A 19,437-nucleotide genomic window follows, 5' to 3' on the forward strand; every position below is an offset into this window, starting at 1 on the left:
TTCTGAATATGACAATAGTATTGCATTCAAGATGGTGACATTAATGTGCAATGCGGTTGAAATAAGTTCATCACAAAATGATTTTTATGGTACTTTGCATGAAAGAAAAGACAAGGAAAAAGAATAATATGACATGTATGGATTGTGTAAATGCCTTAATGGAAGAAATCTTGTGCTGCTATCTGTTAGTTTGAGTGTCCTGAATGTGCCTTGTATAGATGTTACGTTAGTCATGGACAAAGCATATTTTCAAGGTTTTTTTAAGTAAAAAAGGAATTAGCAAAACTCTTACACCAAAATTAGAACCTAAATATAACCAATAAATGACCTCATAAACAATGTTGGGAAATATTGCTCTGAAGCACCAATAAAAGCTGTGACTAATGTAACCACATTAATGTGGCTAACATAGGCCCAACAACATTGTTATGTGAGACACATTTGCGGGCCTCTTGATCAGTATAGCAGCATCTTTAAGACCTACAACTAAGAAAGCCATTTCTTAAACCTGAATTGTACTGTGCATTGTATATGAGATATAATTGTTAGTCGCTTTTCCCCATCAAAAACCAGGGTGCGCATTATACACGCACGCGCATTATACACACGTAAATATGGTAATTTCCCTTAATTTACATTTTCCCAGATTTAAAGTTTTTTCAGCTCTCGAGGTTCAACTGTATAAGGTTTCCATTGAATCTATACTAGGGGTGACCAAAAAATCCAGATAAAGGATATCTAGATTTCAAATTATCCGATATTCATTTTGGATGCAATGGATAATCTGGATATATCCAGATAATTTGGATATCTGAATATCCAGGTGTCCAAATATCCAGATAATTTGGATGTCTGGATAGTACAGATTTGATAAAGGATTTGTAGAAAATCTGTACATCAATAGTAATTATGTTTATACACTTCAGTAGAATAGTACTAATTGTCTTTATTTGTTGCAATTAATGCAAGATTTAAGATTAACTGTTCCTGATTTATTACAGAATGCAATTCTCTGGAATGTCAGTGTCAACCTCCGTACCAAATTGTCAACGGCAACTGTGTGTTAGCTGGTTGTTCAGAGAAGGAAGCCTGTCCACCAGGTGCAGAGTGCATCACTATAGCTGGTGGTGTGAGCTATTGTGCCTGTCCAAAGGGCTACAGGACAACACAGGATGGATCTTGTGAGGGTAAGACATTGAGAAAATCTCAAAGTAGGCTTAGTGGTGCCACTGAATCTGATTGGTAAAATTTCTTGCAGTGTCATTAGATAGAATAAAATTAGTACTTAAATTAGAAAATACCTGGTAACATTTAACATTGAGTCAATACTGCTGTCCCAACATCTACCTATACCCTATCAAATATTGTACATGAAAATTTGAACCGAAATTAAGCTTGACTAATTAAGTTATATTTATTTTAGTTTTTATCTTCGTCATAATTTTATCTGCTGTATGTAAAATGAGATTTAAATATTAGTTAGTAGCTCAAAGTGCCACAAAGTGTTCAGAATGTTGGCTCCAAAGATACTGGATTTCAGTCTATGGCAGAGCATAGATGTTTCTTTTTTGTTCTTTTTCATTTGCATATGTCAGCTGGTCACTTTATCATCTAATGTTAATCATTATTAATGCAGACATGGTTGAAAAGCAGCATTAAATAAAAATTAGAAAATAATCAAGTAGCACAAATGTCTTACTGATAAGTCCAGATTTTGTAGAAAATACTCTATGTATGTTACATAGATGTGTTTAAACTTTAAAACTTTTTGTTTCTATTTCATATCAGTGTACTTTTACACTGATGTTTAAAAATGTTAATATAAGTGTTTGAAATTTTTGTAATTCTTAGGGTTGAGACAATATTGATGCTGCAATTTCGTAGAGTTTAAATATCCTAGAAATTATACAAAATTCACGTTTGTTTACGTTGCACAAGTATTGTGTAAAAATGTTTTTGTGATTGAATGAAAGTCATTTTAATATTCTGAAAAATCAAAACTGGTATATTAATGTTAATAATTTATTTGCACCTTATAATTTTCAAGCAGCAGCATTTGTATCAGTATCAGCTTAACGCTTTTTATACTGCTGTTGTGTTATAAATTATTACTATTTTTTATCATTTAGATGTAGACGAATGCACAGAGGGACGACAAGTGTGTGGATTTGGAGCAGAGTGCATCAACCGTAAGGGATCTTACGAGTGCAAGTGCCCCTCCGGGTACAGTGGGGATCCTTTCAATGGCATTTGCTCCCCTGACCAGATAAGATGCGTAACCGATGCTGATTGCTCTTCTAACGAGAGATGTGTTCAACCTGGAGAATGTGTTTGTCCACCTCCATACTTCAGTGACTCTTCGGATCGTAACAGATGTAAAAGTATGTATACATCCTGAACTTCACTGTCATTAAGACAAAGTTATACTATAATTTGTTGCTGTCAATAGAGGTTTTAGCATAAGAAGTAATTGGTTTTGAATTATTGATTGTTCCCATGTAATGAAGTTTTTAATCTGTCAGTTAAAAATTTGCCTGTGCACACAATTAAGAATAATGGCAAATTACCAGAATTTGGATTAAATACATAATAAAATATAAAAATTAAATACTTTAAAAAAATATACACGGAACAGGTTTGCTTTAGTCTAGTTGCATCCAAGGACTACCATTTGTACAAAAACTATACACGGTAATACAGAACCTCATCAATATTTCAACATACATACAGTGGAACCCCAATTTTACATTCCCAGCTTTTATATTTTCCCACATTATGCATTCAATCTTGACGCTCCCAACATAACACAATGTTACAAAATTTTCCTCGATTTTATATTTTCCTGCATTTTGAGTTTTTTTAGCTTGGTCCCCTCAAAAACATAAAATTGAGTTTCCACTGTATATAAAATACAGTACCAAATTGACAATACTCAGGTACTTGTTTGCAGAATGGAATAGTATCATTACACAAATATCAGATGGGACATTTTTTTATTTGATAAGTCATCAGCGAAAGCAAACATAATTGTGAAGCATTATACCATATTGTAATTTTTTTACACATTCATACAAATAGGCCTGTTTGTCTTACCCATTTCAGTTTTTTTCCCCAAACAAAATAAGAATCTATGGTAATGAAATTGTTATTTCGTACTCATACATTTCTGACTTACCTTTTTACTTTCTGCAGGTCCGTGTGAGAGATACCCTTGTGGAATCAATGCAAAGTGCACACCCAGTGATCCTCCAAAATGCATGTGTGAGACAGGCTATCAGGGTAACCCCCTACTTGGCTGCACTGACATCGACGAATGCAGAGACAACCCATGTGCATACGGAGCTCATTGTTTGAACGAGAAAGGAGGTTTCAAGTGTGTTTGTGCAAGAGGAATGGTTGGAGACCCTTACAATGCTGGATGTAAGTAACATCACATTACTGTAAGAATACTTTAATAATTCACTCCCACCTTAATTTCCTTAATTACTACTTTATCAGCAACAGGAAATATTTTTATACCAGTCCGTCTCTAGTTTTCAGAATTTTTAGATTGTGGTGAAACAAGTAATTTTTGTGCAAAATGTAAATCCTGCTACATATTCCATTCATTTATAATTTCCATCAACTGTCACTGTAATTATCTGCATTACTGTTTAACGAAATATGGTAAATACTACAAAGACCTTTCCTTTCTTCACCTAGCTTTTATGTCTTCAACATGATGATCTTTATCAGGGACCTCAATAAGTGCAAATTTCAAAAATTATGCATAAAACAGGTTTTTTTCAGTTGGGACTCATTTTTGTTGATTGTTAATTCTATTTTACGTCACTTTTCTACCACCTTTGGTGAATTGCAACAATGGTGATGAGATGAAAGGAATAAAGGAACAATCACAAACACACAGGGATGACACAAAACAAACTCCCACAGAGGATTTTGCTGTCTGTGGGCTTTGTTAGCTTGTAGAAATGCAGTGCAGGCTGTAGTACATGGAAGAAAAGTTGAGGACCTTTAGTGGTCATTTTGTCTTTGTTCTTGTAACCTGCTTTATCCTAAATGTGTTATATTTGACTTCTTTAGGCCCACAATGATGATTATCATGTTGATGGCTGCACAGGACAAGAAAAGATATAACTTACTGGTTGTATATAAGTACACAGATCTTCAAAGTATTTGCTATTTATATTTTCATCAATTGATTTAGAAGTTTGCTATTTCATTGATGGATTACTTTTGATTCCTATCTTTGCATCACATACTAATTCTGATAAGCACATGGATCGAAGGAATCGTGAAAAAAAAACATTCCATCACAACTTGTGTACAGCTTGTATAGGCATGTATTTATGTAAAAATTCCACTTGAGAGGCTAGTTTAATAGTATGCTGATGCCTTCGATTCATAATGTGTTTCACAAAGCTAACAAGAATAGTAGAACTACTGTGCCTGTTGAACACTTGTTGCCATCTTGAGAAGATAGAATCTATTAATGGCAGTTTTCTTCTGCTTCATTCATATCAGCTGGTGATATAATGAATAAGTGGTGTGTGAAATTTTTGTCAAATTTCATACACATAGTGAAAACTGTAGTTGTTATAATTCCAAGTGGAGATCTATTTTACATTAAAATTTATGTTATTACTTTTAGGTAAAGGAGAAGGAACACCGAAGACAGAATGTGTCACAAGTGACGATTGTGCCAATCAGCTGACGTGCTCAGATGGCTCCTGTGTGAATCCTTGCACCACTTTGCCATGTGGAGTGAATGCATATTGTGAAGCACAGGATCATGCTGCATGGTGCCGTTGCTTAGTTGGCTACACCGAAGGACCAACAGGAGAATGTGTTTCATGTAAGTAGGAATACTTTTGAATAATTTGGAAGTTATGTTATAATGCAGCAAGTAAATTTGCTTTGATTTTCTTTTAAATGGAAGGCATTGTTGTAATACATTATCTAACTCGGATGTTCAATTTAAAACATGATATTAAAGAAAGATAATAAAAGAAATGTGAAAAAGGTGTCTCAATTTTCATTTCCAATATTTCAATCAAGTTTAACCATTCTAAAGTATTAATAAAAAGTTAAGGAGAGTTAGAGAAGGAGGAACATGATGGATGGTGTGTATAAAATATAAGGCAGGTTCATAGTTGACAGCTTTTTCGACTGCCAATCTGTATTGCTATTCATATGGAAATGAGAGATGCAGTAGGAAATAATTACAGAGAAAGTTACTCCTGGTTTCCGCAAACCTGTTTTTAGTAATTTAGTAATTAATAAACTAAAAACAGCTTCGTGGAAATCATGAGTACTAAGTTTCTCTGAATTGCTAGCTGTGCAATAAAATGTTAAAATTAACCCTGAGCCGTTACCAATGGGATCAGTATAAAAAATTATTGGCTGGAATTTATTTGTTGATACCAGTGGATATCTGGCATTTTGATCTTTCATGGGGTCTGCAAAAATGTCATGCACCACTTTTGTGGGGTGTAATTATCCTTGAAATTATGCAAAACTTGAAGTTTCCATTTAATTCCACCAGTATTGCATGAGAAGCTTGATTTTGTGATTATTTATCAAGTATTTCAATATTCTGATGAAATTTGTGAATATTTTAAAGCTAAACTCTTTGTAAATTGATTTATATAATTGGAGTGTTACACACTAACATAAATCAATATTTTGAATGACTTAATTGTTACAAGTCTCAATCATCGGTATTGGTATCAGTAGGAATCAGTGAGATATGAATATCGGTTTGGGTATCAGTTAAGATTGCCATCGACTGGGCCCTAGTTAAAACATGGCATTACTTACTGCATAAAGCATTGTATACTGAGATAAATTTAATATGTTGCTCTGCTTGAATGCTTAATACACGAGATAATATTTGAAGCTTCATTGACTGAAATTATTTTTATTTTCAGTGTGTGATGGCGTGAGATGTGGCAATGGAGCTCAGTGCATAGTGACCCCTGAAGGCCCCACCTGCAAATGCTTGGAAGGCTTCACAGGAAACCCATTCCCAGGAGGCACTTGTGTTCCGGATGTGTGCTCCAGTGCCACTCCATGTGAAGAGCCAAGAGTGTGCATTGGAGGAAGATGCAAGCAGAGATGCGAAGGAATTGTTTGCGGCATTGGAGCATCCTGCGACAGAAGCACCAGCAAATGTGTTTGCGATCCATTCTTTGTTGGCAACCCTGATTTACTTTGCATGCCTCGTAAGTACTTTGGTTTCTTTCTTGAAACATTTCCTTAATGTTGCATAAAAGAAAATTGGTTTAATAGAATGACCAAATTGCTGAAAAATTTACCACATCAAGATTTCTTACATTTTTCAATAATTTGTTACACTGTTAGATGCTTCTTGATGACAGCAGTTTCTCCTGAAGTCATAATTTTTCAGGAAATAAGATCATAAGAAAATGGATTAACTTTCCTTAAAGAACATTGCTACTAGTACCCAGCAAAGAAGAAAATACAAAATGTTTGTATTTCACCAGTGCATAATTTGTAATGAATAAAATATAGATATGTCCACCCTGATATTGATTAACATTATTGTTTGAGTTTCTCAGTTTGGCCACACAAGTTAGTGATTTTTCTATCACTAGTAACTAGAACCAGTCCAAGTTTAGCCTTTGTATATAAAATAACTTTAGTGTAAATAATAATCTTAATAAATTTAATTATTTGTGTGTATAAGATAAATATGCCCACATTCAATGCTGCTAAGTTTTACATAATTCTTACTTCAGCTTATGTGATGAAAATGTATAACTGTAAGTTGTTATTAAATTAGTCTGGTCTAGTAATTGTGATGATGTGATATGATGCACTGACCACACATCCACCAGTGAAAAACTGATTAGCAGGTCTAAACCTTTAAAGTATTTTTACACCTCAAAGTGTAGTTTATTGTGTGAGAGAGCATAGTGGTGAACACCATCACCTTGTAATCAAGCTTTCTCAGGTTCATTCTCTGTGTGGATAGGTTTCCTTGGCTCAGATCCCGCTTGAAAACTGTAGGCCCAGTTTTGGTCAGATTGTAGGAAGCTTTCAGACTGAAGTGACAAGCAAGAGGTGACAATCCACAGGCAACGAACAATATGTACTTTCATTTTAAGAAATAAATGCAACTGTTTGTACAAGAGTAGCACAACAACCTGTACATGTCACTTGTCGCTTGGGCCATTTTCTCAATTTCATACATCATGTCATCTTGGCTTTTTTGTCATTCATGCACAATTTATGCTTTGTGTAGTCTTAAGATGAAAGTCAAAGGTGCCCACAGAGCATTTTTTTCTCAGGGTCGGCACCATTCATGAAAGTGGGGGGAACATGGTGAATGCTATCCTCTCAGTTAAGAAAATTTTCATAAATCATCCTCCTACTAGTATAATTTTCATAGGCATCCTTCCACCTTTCCTCAAACTGGGCAATGCATCCTCCTCCTTTCCCCCTCAGCTAAGTATTTCAACTTGAGCGCTGGGGCAGTGTAAGATTTTATATACTGCCCTTCAGTCATAAAGACTCATATTTTACATTTTATTATTTTTATCATTTTACAAATCATAAAATTGAAATTCGCTTGAAAATATCTTGACGTTGTTGTCAAATTCAGACTTGAGTTCACTGTTAAAAAACAAACTGGATTCAACTTGCTTCCTTACCATAAACATCTCTCACTTTGTTGATGAACAGTTCTTTGTCTTTTTGTACTTCTTCTCAAGAAACATATATCAGAGACCACTTAATTTGCTATTTTCCATGTTTTCACGCTACAGTTTCACCACTCAAGTCATGTGAAGTTTTTTCTGATATCTCCAGAGGGCGTTTTTTCTGATATCTCCAGATGGCAAGTGCCCCCTCTGGCCCCTACTGCAGGTGCCTTTTAGAAAAGTGTATATTCAGATGCGTGCAGCTTGTGGTTCTGTTTGTCACTTTGGTGTGAACCCCCCCCCCCCCTTGTATTTGTCACATATCACTTTGGTCATAGCTGCCTAAACTTGACCAAACCTTTTTATTTCATTAAACTATAGCTAATATCCTTTATATTACATTACTGATACAACTCTTTATTCCTTGTTTGCAGCTTACGTCCCACCATCATGTGATCCAGGATGCGGAGAAAATGCTCACTGCGAATATGGACTGGCAAATAGGTGCGTGTGCAATCCAGGAACAAGCGGAAACCCATACGAAGGTTGTGGAGCCCAAGAGAAATCATGTGCAACAACTGCCTGCGGAGCAAGAGCCGAGTGCAGAGCAGGAGTGAATTCTTTCGAGTGTGTGTGTCCTTTGGGATACACTGGGAATCCATATGTTGGATGTGAAGGTACTGTTGTTTTACATTATTTTCATTTTTTGATATTATATTTCAATTGTTTACTTCTAATTTCCATTACAAGAATGATAAAATAATAGCAGGAAAATAGTAAAGTGGCATATTAAGTAGTATGAATCAATACCGATACAACAGTTGATGGTCTTACTGCTTGCCACCAATACCGATACTTGAAAATTGTAACTATTCGATGTAGTTCAGAATATTTATAAATTTTAAGGTATAAGTTTTCTATTGAAACTATATCATAGCAATTCACTTAGGATCAGAGAATCAGTTTCCCATTACCCAAGGCTATGTAAGCCTACATATACAGGGTGTCTCATAAGTAATAGCACAAACTGACACAGGTGAAAGTACACGATAATAGAAGCAAAAAAAGTCTCAGTAAACATGGGTTTGCAAACGAGCTGTTTTCGAGATAATCGCAAATATGTGATTACAAGCTGCCACTGACTTCATTGTTTGTAAATGTCGTCCTAGTTGGTAAAGTGCTAATAATGTGTGCGAATGTGTGGTTACAAGCCGTCATTGATTGCATTTTGTAAACACAGAGTGCTTTACTCCTTGCACGGTCCGAGGTTTTCTCTTTGTTTACAAAACAGAACATTTCCGAGAGGTGGCGTTGTAATCAAACAGAACATTTTCGAGAGGTGGTGTTGCAATCAAACATTACAAGCCATCTTGTACCCACACATTCACACACGTTATTAGCATTTTACCAACTAGGACGACGTTTACAAACAATGAAGTCAGTGGCAGCTTGTAATCACACATTCACGATTATCTCAAAAATGGCTCGTTTGCAGACCCATGTTTACTGAGACTTTTTTGCTTCTATTATCATGTACTTTCACCTGTGTCAGTTTGCACTATTACTTTTGAGACACCCTGTATACATAGATACATACATATATTATTATTCAAGATTGCATGTGTTGTCCTACTTCTCCACAAAGTTGCATTTTGTTGTCATCATGAATTTTGATACACACATTTACCAAATAAAAAAGAATCATGGTCAAACATGCTACTGGTTGCATGGAGGAGGTGACAGAAGCCCTGGGTTCAATACTCAGTGGAGGCACTTAGTGCGTTGGATCCCACTTTAAACTGTAGGTCCAGTCCTGATTAGCTTATCCATGCATAAAGTGAACTTAAAACGAAAATTCACAACACTCCAGTCTTTCAGATTAGAATTTTTGACTTACAGCATCTGTGGTACGAATATAAAAAGAATTGAAAAACTCTAACAAAAATAAACCTTCAAAATATGACTGGGAAAGCATATTTTCAAGCAAGTCCTACTTGAGCCTTGGTTGGATAAGATAAAACGTTTTAGAAAAGACTTGATTTGCACATGCTGTTTAAGAAAATGCTACAAAAATTTATTTACATTGTTAACCTATTGATTCAAGCCGCTAAACTGATTTAAGTGAACAGTGAGTGAGTACTTCAGCTTTAGACAAGTATGGTTATATTAGTATTTAAAGAAGTGCTTGTAGTGGACAATTTTATTAGCACACTTTTTGATCTCTTTGCAGATGTTGATGAATGCGTAGGCCATGCGTGTGGAGACAATGCAGTTTGCATCAACACACCTGGAAGCTACGATTGTCGTTGCACAGAAGGATATGCTGGAAATCCATTTGAAGTGTGTTCACCTTTGGGCCCTGGAGTGTGTGATGACCCACTGACTTGTGCTTGCGGAAGAGATGTACCCTGCCCATCAGGGTATGAATGTTCTCCTAATCCTAATGATCTTTCTTTAAAATGTCAGCTTACTGCATATAAAAACATCTTGTACTATGAAATGAAAAGAGAAGAGTTGTCTTCAATAATACATTTGTATAATAATCATTAATGTCATGTGTCCTGATCAGAGCTCCATATTCACACCTGAAATGTTATCAATTTTTTTAATATGATGAATTAAATTTAAGATCTAATAACAATCATCAACTTTTATTATTATTATTGCTTTGCAATTAGTTAAGGAATATTCATAAACTTTCTGTTACTGAGAAAATAGAAAAAAAATAAAGAACGGCATATGATTTTATCATTGAGTTAGTATATACAGGGTGTTTGAAAAAAGGTAACCAAACATGATTTGAGTGCTGAGTTTCTGTTACTTTTTTTAAACACCCTCTATGTACTATTCTAGAAATGACATTGATAATGCACCAGTCTCTGTAGAAGAATGATTGGTTTATTGTGCTGTGACTCCAGGGGTCTTAAGATCAAAACATGAGTATGTCTCAGATGTATTTATGTCTCATCATCATGAATTTTATGAATTTATTATTTATCCTTATTGTCACAATAATGTATAAAAACGTACAGTAGCAATCAATGTTCAATATGTATCTCTCTTATATTTTCAGATATACTTGTGAGGGAGGACGTTGCAGAGATCTGTGTGATGAGGTGAGATGTGGACCACATGCAGTTTGCAGCGGAGGGCAGTGTCTGTGCCCACCAGGCTTTTCAGGCAATCCTAACGATCCCAACTTAGGCTGCAAATCAGGTCACTGCAAGAACGATCTAGACTGCAGTCAGAACGAGATTTGCTTCCAGTATGGCAAAGGTGTGAGAAAATGTGTCGATGGCTGCAGCAAGCTGCAATGTGGTCCAAATGCCCTCTGCATTACAGAAAACCACAGATCATTCTGCATCTGCCAGGAAGGATTTGCAGGAAATCCTGCAGATCTTTCTACAGGTTGCCAGCTTGAAGACGTTACAGGAAAGGGCAAATGCGCACTCGACGATGACTGCCAAGGGGCTCTAATTTGTCAGATAAACTTGGATGGGTTACGAGCTTGCATTAATCCTTGCCAGAGTATAGCATGCGGACAGAATGAAGTTTGCCACATTGAAAATGGTAAACCAATCTGTGCTTGCCAGGATGGACATGTTTGGAATCCAGTGAGTTCGGTTTGCGAGAAACCATCTTTGCCTGATTGCACCACAGACAGTGATTGCCCCGACGTGTCGGCATGCAGACCAGATGATCTTGGTGTTTTGAAATGCACTCCAGTTTGCCTTGAGTACACATGTTCTCCTAATGCTGACTGCATTGCAAGCGGTCACAGAGGGTTGTGCCAGTGCTTGCACGACTACACTGGAAACCCGAATGATAGAACTGGATGCCGACCACTCAGAATCAATCAATGCAGTACCGATGCTGAATGTCCCGAATCAGAATCATGCCGAGAAGAAAATGGAGCCCTCGTGTGTAGACCTGTTTGTAACTACGTCAGGTGTGGACCACAAGCTGTATGCGTAGCAAATAATCACGTTGCTCAATGCCAGTGTCCACCAGGATTGTACGTTGGAGATCCAAATGATGCACAAAGTGGCTGCAAGACTGTTCCATGCGTTTACAACATCGATTGTCCACCACATCAACTCTGCAACAGATTGGATCACACTTGCTACAATGTCTGTGATGAGGAGGCATGTGGAACGAATGCAGTGTGTATTGCCGAAAACCACAAAGCTCAGTGTTCATGTCCAACAGGATTTAAACCTAATCCACTACCAGAAGTAGAATGTGTGCCATTAGAAGTGTGCAATCCCAACCCATGTCATCTGTCAGCCTTGTGCGATGTTGCACCATCCGGTCATAGCTGCAGATGTCCATCTGGACATGTAGGAGACCCTTACACAACTGGCTGTCGCCCTGAAGGTGCCTGTCCTGCAGGAGACCGGGACTGTCCCCCAGATGCCGTGTGCATTGCTGGCAGATGCTCTAGCCCTTGTGATGGAGCTTGTGGACCAAATGCCATTTGCACGACAGAGAACAAACGCCCAGTGTGCACATGTCCTGCACGATTTGATCCCATGCCCTCACCAGATAAAGGATGCGTCAGAAGTTCCATGTCTTGTGGTACTGATGCTGATTGCTTTGGTGATGTTTGCATCAATGGACAATGCAAAGGTAAGCAGTTTCTTTTCATGTTATTTCTATATATGAAAGAAATAATGATGCCTTATGTGTGTTATTATTTTCTTATTGAAAACTCTGAGAAGGATATGCATTGAATATTTCAGAAAATCGTAATTGAAGAGCCTCTACCCAGGATATGTACCAAGGTGTCTATGTTATGGAAAATCTTACCCTTTATATATACCGTTTATACATGAGATAGTCCTCCTCCGTAGCCGAGCGGGTTAAGGCGTTCACTCGTCTTGAGATCGTTAGCTGCGGGACGGCGTAAGTTCGAATCTGGCTCTGGTCGGAATTTATTCGGCCTCCGTATAGGGCTAGTGGGCAACCCACCATCGTGAGGAAATTGGGGAGCTTCGAATGAGTAAGCGTAATCCGGTCCCGGAAACCTACTATAACGGCTGGGGATACGTCGGGCTGACCCCCTGACTATTGCAATACTGGTTGCAGATCTCCACGCTTAGAGGTGACGAAGGAAAGCATGGGAGGGAGACCAGCAGGTGGTAGGTAAGCCAAGGCCCTTCAGGGCTGTTGCGCAAAGGATTATTATTATTATTATACATGAGATAAGTGAAGCTGACCTCCATGGCATCGTTACGATGCCAAGGGTTCCAGGTTCCAGTCCTGGCATGGGTATCATTGTGAGGGTTCCTTCATTGTCACAATTAGTGAAAAGTGTCAGGAAAAGGATGCTAGGTAACAAAAATCAAATCAAGTCAAATTAGATATGATGTGAATGTTAAAATACATCTTAATTTCACCCATGGCCCTGATATATAATATAGTAGTCTCATTTATTGTGTCTTGTACACACGCACCTCAAGTTACATCTTACAAGCCAATTCAATGACAAGCACGTAGAATTTTCAAAATTTAGTATCAGCATAAGAACCTTTACTCATAACAACTCTATCTCTTTCAGTTATATGTCGAGACAGCAATGATTGTGCTTTTGGAGAACGATGTATGAGCAACATGTGTATGTTGCCATGTGTGGGTCACTCTCAGTGCTCCGCAGGACAAGCATGCGTCAGCGGATTCTGTCTCCTTGGATGCAGAAGCAACAGGGACTGCCCTCGAGAACAGGCATGCATCAACAGCAAGTGTACAGGTTAGTTTTCACAAGGTTTGGTGTATATTTTGCCTTTGAAAGTTGCTAATTGCATTATGATTCTTCCTTCTGCAAAAGATCCTATAATTAGATGACTTTAAGGTAACCTTTTCTTTGTGTTCATATTGCTTGCATTGTAGAATTTAGGGATGTGACGAAGCTGGAAATTTACCGATGCCGATGTACTCACCGATAATTTTTGGAACCAATACCGATGCCGATATTTAACAGATTCCGATACATATGAACAGAAATGGGATGTTATTTTCAGCATGACAAAAAAAAAAAAATGCTATGTACATTTCTATTGCATATCATATGTATATACATATATATTCAAGAGATGCAAATGTACATTTGCATCTACAAAAAGTGGTTATGCGAACCTTTAAGAAGAACCTAGATTCTCAAGAGATTTAACATTAGTACACAAGCAGTAATTTGAAATGCAAAATTAATTCCTGTTCTTAATGTAAATTTTGTGCTGGCAGATTCAAGTTCAGAATCATGAGTTTTTGAAGCACTTCTGGAAGTAATCTACTTCTCTTATCCAAAATCTGCCAGCTACACTGAACACTCGGTTGACTGAATACTAATTCAGCAGGTGCCCAAGTATTTTCTCACCACTTGCTTCAGGTTTGGATACTCATTTTTGAATTTCCAATACAACATTGGTTCAGCAATGTACAGTTGTATTTCTGATTTTGAGGTAGAGTGATCCTCTGAATGAGAGTATGTAATAATTTTATTACAAAAAAACTGTACAGTGATGAAGAATCATATCCTAATTTTCAATTAATCTTACAAAACTAAAATATGAAACTTATTAGAAGTAAAACTCTAGTATTATCTGTACCAGTTTAAATATCGGATTTTTGCCGATGCCGATACCAATATGTCAATTTCTGCTGATTTTCATACATCTGTAATCAGCTTCTGCACATCTCTAGTAGAATTACATTCTCTTGTAGTTTACAGTTGATACAATCAATCACAATTTTTGACATTGCAGGAGAACGTAATGTTTCGGTTTTGTTACATAAAAAATTGTATTTATGTTTCTAACAGCCATAAATCATAAAGGAATTAATTTAAGGAAACCTGAAAAATGTGACATTAATGCTTTTTATGTACAATTTCCTTTTCAAACATTTATAGAACATATTGAAAATTATTGATAGAAGTATAATTTGTAAATCTACTGTCATTAGTTTCTGAGATTATTTAGAGTAGTATGTAATTCCAAAACTTTGTACTGAAGACAACTTTGACATTGTAGCTAATATGGCCAAACAGAGCATAACATCTAAGGGTTAAAATTAACTTTAGCCAAAGTACATGATGCTAACATTTTTGTATGTCTCCTTTTATATGTGAGTGTTTCAACATGAGTTTCTTAAAATTTCATTATTGCATCCTCTTCCAACCAGATCCATGCCAAAGAGACGGAGCATGTGGACCAAATTCACTCTGCAGAGTTATCACGCACACGACCAACTGCTACTGTCCTGAAGGTTTCGAAGGCAATCCAGTTCCACAACAGGGATGCGTTCGTGTCCCGTTATCCTGCAGCACTTCAGACCAGTGCCCGAAAGATCATGTCTGCATTGGGAACATGTGCACTCTGCCATGTGGTGACAACAGTGAATGTGCTGTCGGGGAGAGATGCGCCAACAACATGTGTGTCAAGGTGTGCTACAGTGACAGCAACTGCCTCGCTGGGGAAGTTTGCGTAGAGGGAACCTGCCAACCTGGATGTCGAACAGACAGCGACTGCAAGGCGACAGAGATTTGTATTGGCAGCAAGTGCAGGTATGTAGCGTGTTTTCATTCTAGACATTGGAACATTGATTGTCCATTTCCACATACTTTAAAATATATGTGTGTGTGTGTGTGTGTGTGTGTGTGACAGTGAGGGGGAGAGGGAGTGAGAGATAGAGAGCATGAGAGAGATAGAGAGATGAAGAGGAAAGACAAAGACTAGGAAAATGACATTATACCAAACAATGGGAAAGGATAGCAACAGAATGCTGGATGGTGGGTGGGATGGAAAATGTCGAAAATATGTGATTGGCAATGAAGGGGTGGGTATAAACCATCGATTGGTTACTCTGAAGCTAGGTTGAGTCCAGGGGCTATGGTAGCATGCAGTCTTTCCCAGCATTTATGAAGGGATGTGTTAGTTGATGGGGGTAGTTGGTGGATAATTGCTATTCTGAATAGTTTAACTTTATGTTGCGATCTTGGTGTGCTTGGTAATGACTCTCACTTCTATAATCAAACGAACAGAAAAAAATATGCCTTAGTAATTTTAATAGATATAATAATAAATTTGTCTGACTAGTTCTTTAAGGACTTGTTTTTCATTTTTAATCTCTACAATATTCCTGTAGTGTTTTTTCGTACATTGTGCTGAATCACTTCATAAATTAATGTATTTTCCAGATGTGGTAGTGGTTTTATCTCTGGTCCCACTGGCTGTCGAGATGTCAATGAATGTGACGAACACCCCTGTCATCCGAGTGCAGAGTGTGTCAACACTCCAGGCTCATACAAGTGCAGTTGTCCAGATGGAACTGTTGGAGATCCGTTCCTCGATCCAGGATGCGTTGCTCCTAACGAATGTGAAAATGATGCTGCATGCAGTGACACCTTGGCATGCACCGAGGGTAGAGGAGGAATTCTGAGATGCACCGATTTGTGTGCGAGCACAGTCTGCGGTCCGAATGCCATTTGTAATGTATTTGACCATTCCCCGACATGTTCGTGTCCCGCTGGATACTTGGGAGATGCTAATAATGCAAACGTAGGGTGCTTCAAGGTGGAATGTATCTATGATGACGATTGCTCAAGCGACAAATATTGTGATAAGCAAAGCAACAAGTGCATGAGTAAGTAATCAAATTTACTTTTTTATAATATAATTATTGCAAATATTTGAAGTTTGTCATGAAATTCATTATAATCTCTATTGTTAAGCCTTCCAAAGGAAATTATCATGCCTGAACTGATGCCACTTTGAACTGATACCGATGCCAGTGCCAATACTCTTACGTTGGATGGTCCTCCCCGATGGCATGGCTGTAGCATAGTCATCTAATCAAGGGGTCCTGGGTCTGATACCTGGTGGAGGCATATTGTGGTTCGGATCCACTTTAAACTGTAGGCTCAGTCCCGATTAGCCTATCTGTGCGGACTGAAAACAACAACTCTTATCTTGGACTTCATTTCTGTAATTTTTCTTTTATTTCTACATCTGTACTGTTCATTCAAGTTTGTGGCATTTACAAGAGCAGTTCTATCAATCCAAAAGTAGTAAAAACAATTCTTGACATGACTATAGTGTACAACTTTAAATGGTGAGAACTTAAAATATAATTTGTAAATAATACTAGTTTCATTTTTCTACACTTTTTATTAATTCTTGAATGAAATAGTGCCTTTCATTTATGAAAGTCTGCATATTAAAACAAATCAAGAGAGAAGTAATTATTATTAATTATAATTGTATAATATCTATCACAGTTATTAATTTAGAAATTTCTTCATGCATTCCATCTAAGTATATGGCATAATTACCATTTTTTTTATTGTTTCAGATCCATGTGACCAAGTGAATTGTGGTAGAGGTTCATGCAAAGCTCAGAATCATCAGGGATTGTGTACATGTTTTGAAGGATACCAGGTCTCAGACGGGCAGTGTGTTGATATTAACGAATGTTCTCAAAATCCATGCCATGCATCTGCTGTGTAAGTTTATTCTGTTTTCTTAATCTTTTTATTTTTTAGAGGCAGTATAATAAAAGAAAAACAATCTGTACTCATCTTGAAATATTTACTCTAATTTGATTAGTTCATTTATGTTTTATTTGTTATTTCACTGCCTGTCTAGTAGCTTTGTTAGCATGACCTTGCAAAATAATGCAGAGTAGTGTGACACCTGCTTGAGTTAGTGAACCAATACCCAGAGAAATGATTGGAGGAAACGTGCTAATTGGGGCAAGATGATAAAAGCAGTTCACAATCAAACCAGGCAGTCACAAACAATTAGGTTTTCTTCCTTTTAACTCAATGAAACTTGTACAGAGTCTATCGTTAAAGGATATGCCAGTACAAAAATAGGGGGGGGGGGACTAGATCTCTGGCAGGATTGTTACCATCAGTTTCTCTATATGGGTGGATCTGAGGCTCACCCAGCCTCTCATTTATGAGTACCTGGTGGTGACATTGAGCGTGTGAGGGAAAGTGGCTGGACTGTGGTGCTGATCACACCACTTCCGCTGTGGTCAGGATGCTTCATGCATTACCTCCACATTCCTTTTGTACCCGTGTTAACTTTTATCTTTTAGTTTTTGGAAATATATCTGCTATATATTATAATATTCATTTTGTTTTAATTATTTCTTTGCTTGCATTCCTACAGATGCAGAAATACACCAGGCAGTTACGTATGCACATGTCCAGATGGACTCATTGGCGACCCCTTCAGAGCCGGTTGCAGAAAGCCTGGTGATTGCTACACTGATTCTGATTGCCCTGCCACTGCCACCTGCTTCAACAACCGCTGCAAAAATCCCTGCGAGCAAGAAGGATCTTGCGGGCTTAATGCCGAATGCAGCCCCGTCGCTCACAGTGCAGTGTGCAGATGCCCTGCTCAAACAAGAGGCGACCCACATGTAAGATGTGTAAGGCTGGAATGCGACGATAGCAACGACTGCAAGAACCATGAAGCATGCATCGATTCAAAGTGTGTCGATCCGTGCAGTCTTCCAAACGTGTGCGGCGAAAGAGCTAACTGCGTGGCCATCAACCATGTTGGAGTGTGCTCGTGCGAACCAGGATATACTGGAGATCCACATCTTGGATGCGTTCCTGTGCAGTATTGTAACACAGATAACCAGTGTCTTGCAGGAACAAGATGTACAAGTGGAGTTTGCACATGTAAGTTGCTTTCTAACAGTTTAAAAATGGCGTAGGTGTTGCCAACGGTGACATCAATGAATGTATACTTTTCCAACATCCATTTAACACATTGTTATGAATGTTAAGAAAGATTGGAAAATTTGACTTGAAGTTATATTGATGGTATGTAAAACAGTTATAAATTGCAGATAGGACCCCCACCTTCAAGGAATAGTATTGCACAATCTGGAAGCAGTGACTAATCAACTTTCTCTTTTGCAAGTGCCCACTTCTCACCTGTTCTTCCAAAAATTGAAAGAATTGTGCATCTATAATAGACAATTGACATTAGCCTACCCAAAACTAAAATTTGTTTATTTGATACACTATTGTCGTATAGAAGTAAAGGGTATGTAAGGCAAGGACCTTATGGTAAGGCACTCAAATATCAACCTCTCTTCCACATAACACACTATATAAACTGCATTATTGCAGGTCAATGAGACACTAGTACCTGAATCCTCAAGTAGTATATTCTATGGAGGGTTGTGTTTTCTGTGCTGTCCACATTCTTATATTCACAATTTGCCAAAAGTGGCAGAAATGTGGTGTAAAATAACAAACACACAATATGGAGAAAAAATTTTCAATGTCCCTGGGAAGAAATGAAATTTTATATTTCATTACGCAGCCTACCATTAACATCAGAGTAGGAAATTGTGAGTAGGAAAAGAGAGACAGAATCATATTCATTGAGAGGATAGGCTAGTTAGTTTTGTGAATGTTAATACTCTACAGCACTGGTTTCCAACTTCAAAAGGTCCGAGGGCCAAAATTATATCCAGCAGTTGATAGGAGGGCCGCATTTTTTTGGGGGGGATTAAAAATTACAAAAATTGTAAGTACTGAACTGAAAATGTAGTACTTTCGCATGACCTAAATTTCTAAAATGAGGCAATAAAACAATGGAATTACAAATCAAAATTGTATAATTACAATTTATTTCACAAAATTCCAATACTTATTGATGAATTGAAAGAAATTAAAGACACACCATACAAATAAGAATCCTTCATAGTAAGTGTTCAATGTGAAAATTGAGCCCGATCTGCTTCTTTTATT

General features: G+C 37.4%; 1 protein-coding gene across 1 annotated transcript in view; it reads left to right on the top strand.

Annotated features, from left to right (window-relative positions):
* dpy (fibrillin-like protein dumpy) overlaps nucleotides 1-19,437 on the top strand; it is a 474,963-nt gene that overhangs the window by 147,584 nt on the left and 307,942 nt on the right. The window contains exons 19-31 of the mRNA XM_083128311.1: nucleotides 1,002-1,187; nucleotides 2,130-2,381; nucleotides 3,193-3,420; nucleotides 4,652-4,855; nucleotides 5,931-6,224; nucleotides 8,099-8,341; nucleotides 9,895-10,084; nucleotides 10,738-12,293; nucleotides 13,225-13,413; nucleotides 14,844-15,225; nucleotides 15,859-16,304; nucleotides 17,013-17,163; nucleotides 17,837-18,354. Of these exons, the coding sequence (XP_082984437.1) occupies nucleotides 1,002-1,187; nucleotides 2,130-2,381; nucleotides 3,193-3,420; nucleotides 4,652-4,855; nucleotides 5,931-6,224; nucleotides 8,099-8,341; nucleotides 9,895-10,084; nucleotides 10,738-12,293; nucleotides 13,225-13,413; nucleotides 14,844-15,225; nucleotides 15,859-16,304; nucleotides 17,013-17,163; nucleotides 17,837-18,354 (4,839 nt within the window). The remainder of the gene's footprint in view (nucleotides 1-1,001; nucleotides 1,188-2,129; nucleotides 2,382-3,192; nucleotides 3,421-4,651; nucleotides 4,856-5,930; nucleotides 6,225-8,098; nucleotides 8,342-9,894; nucleotides 10,085-10,737; nucleotides 12,294-13,224; nucleotides 13,414-14,843; nucleotides 15,226-15,858; nucleotides 16,305-17,012; nucleotides 17,164-17,836; nucleotides 18,355-19,437) is intronic.

This window comes from Lepisma saccharinum, chromosome 9 (assembly GCF_977018435.1).
Source record: "Lepisma saccharinum chromosome 9, izLepSacc3.1, whole genome shotgun sequence".
Taxonomy (NCBI): domain Eukaryota; kingdom Metazoa; phylum Arthropoda; class Insecta; order Zygentoma; family Lepismatidae; genus Lepisma; species Lepisma saccharinum.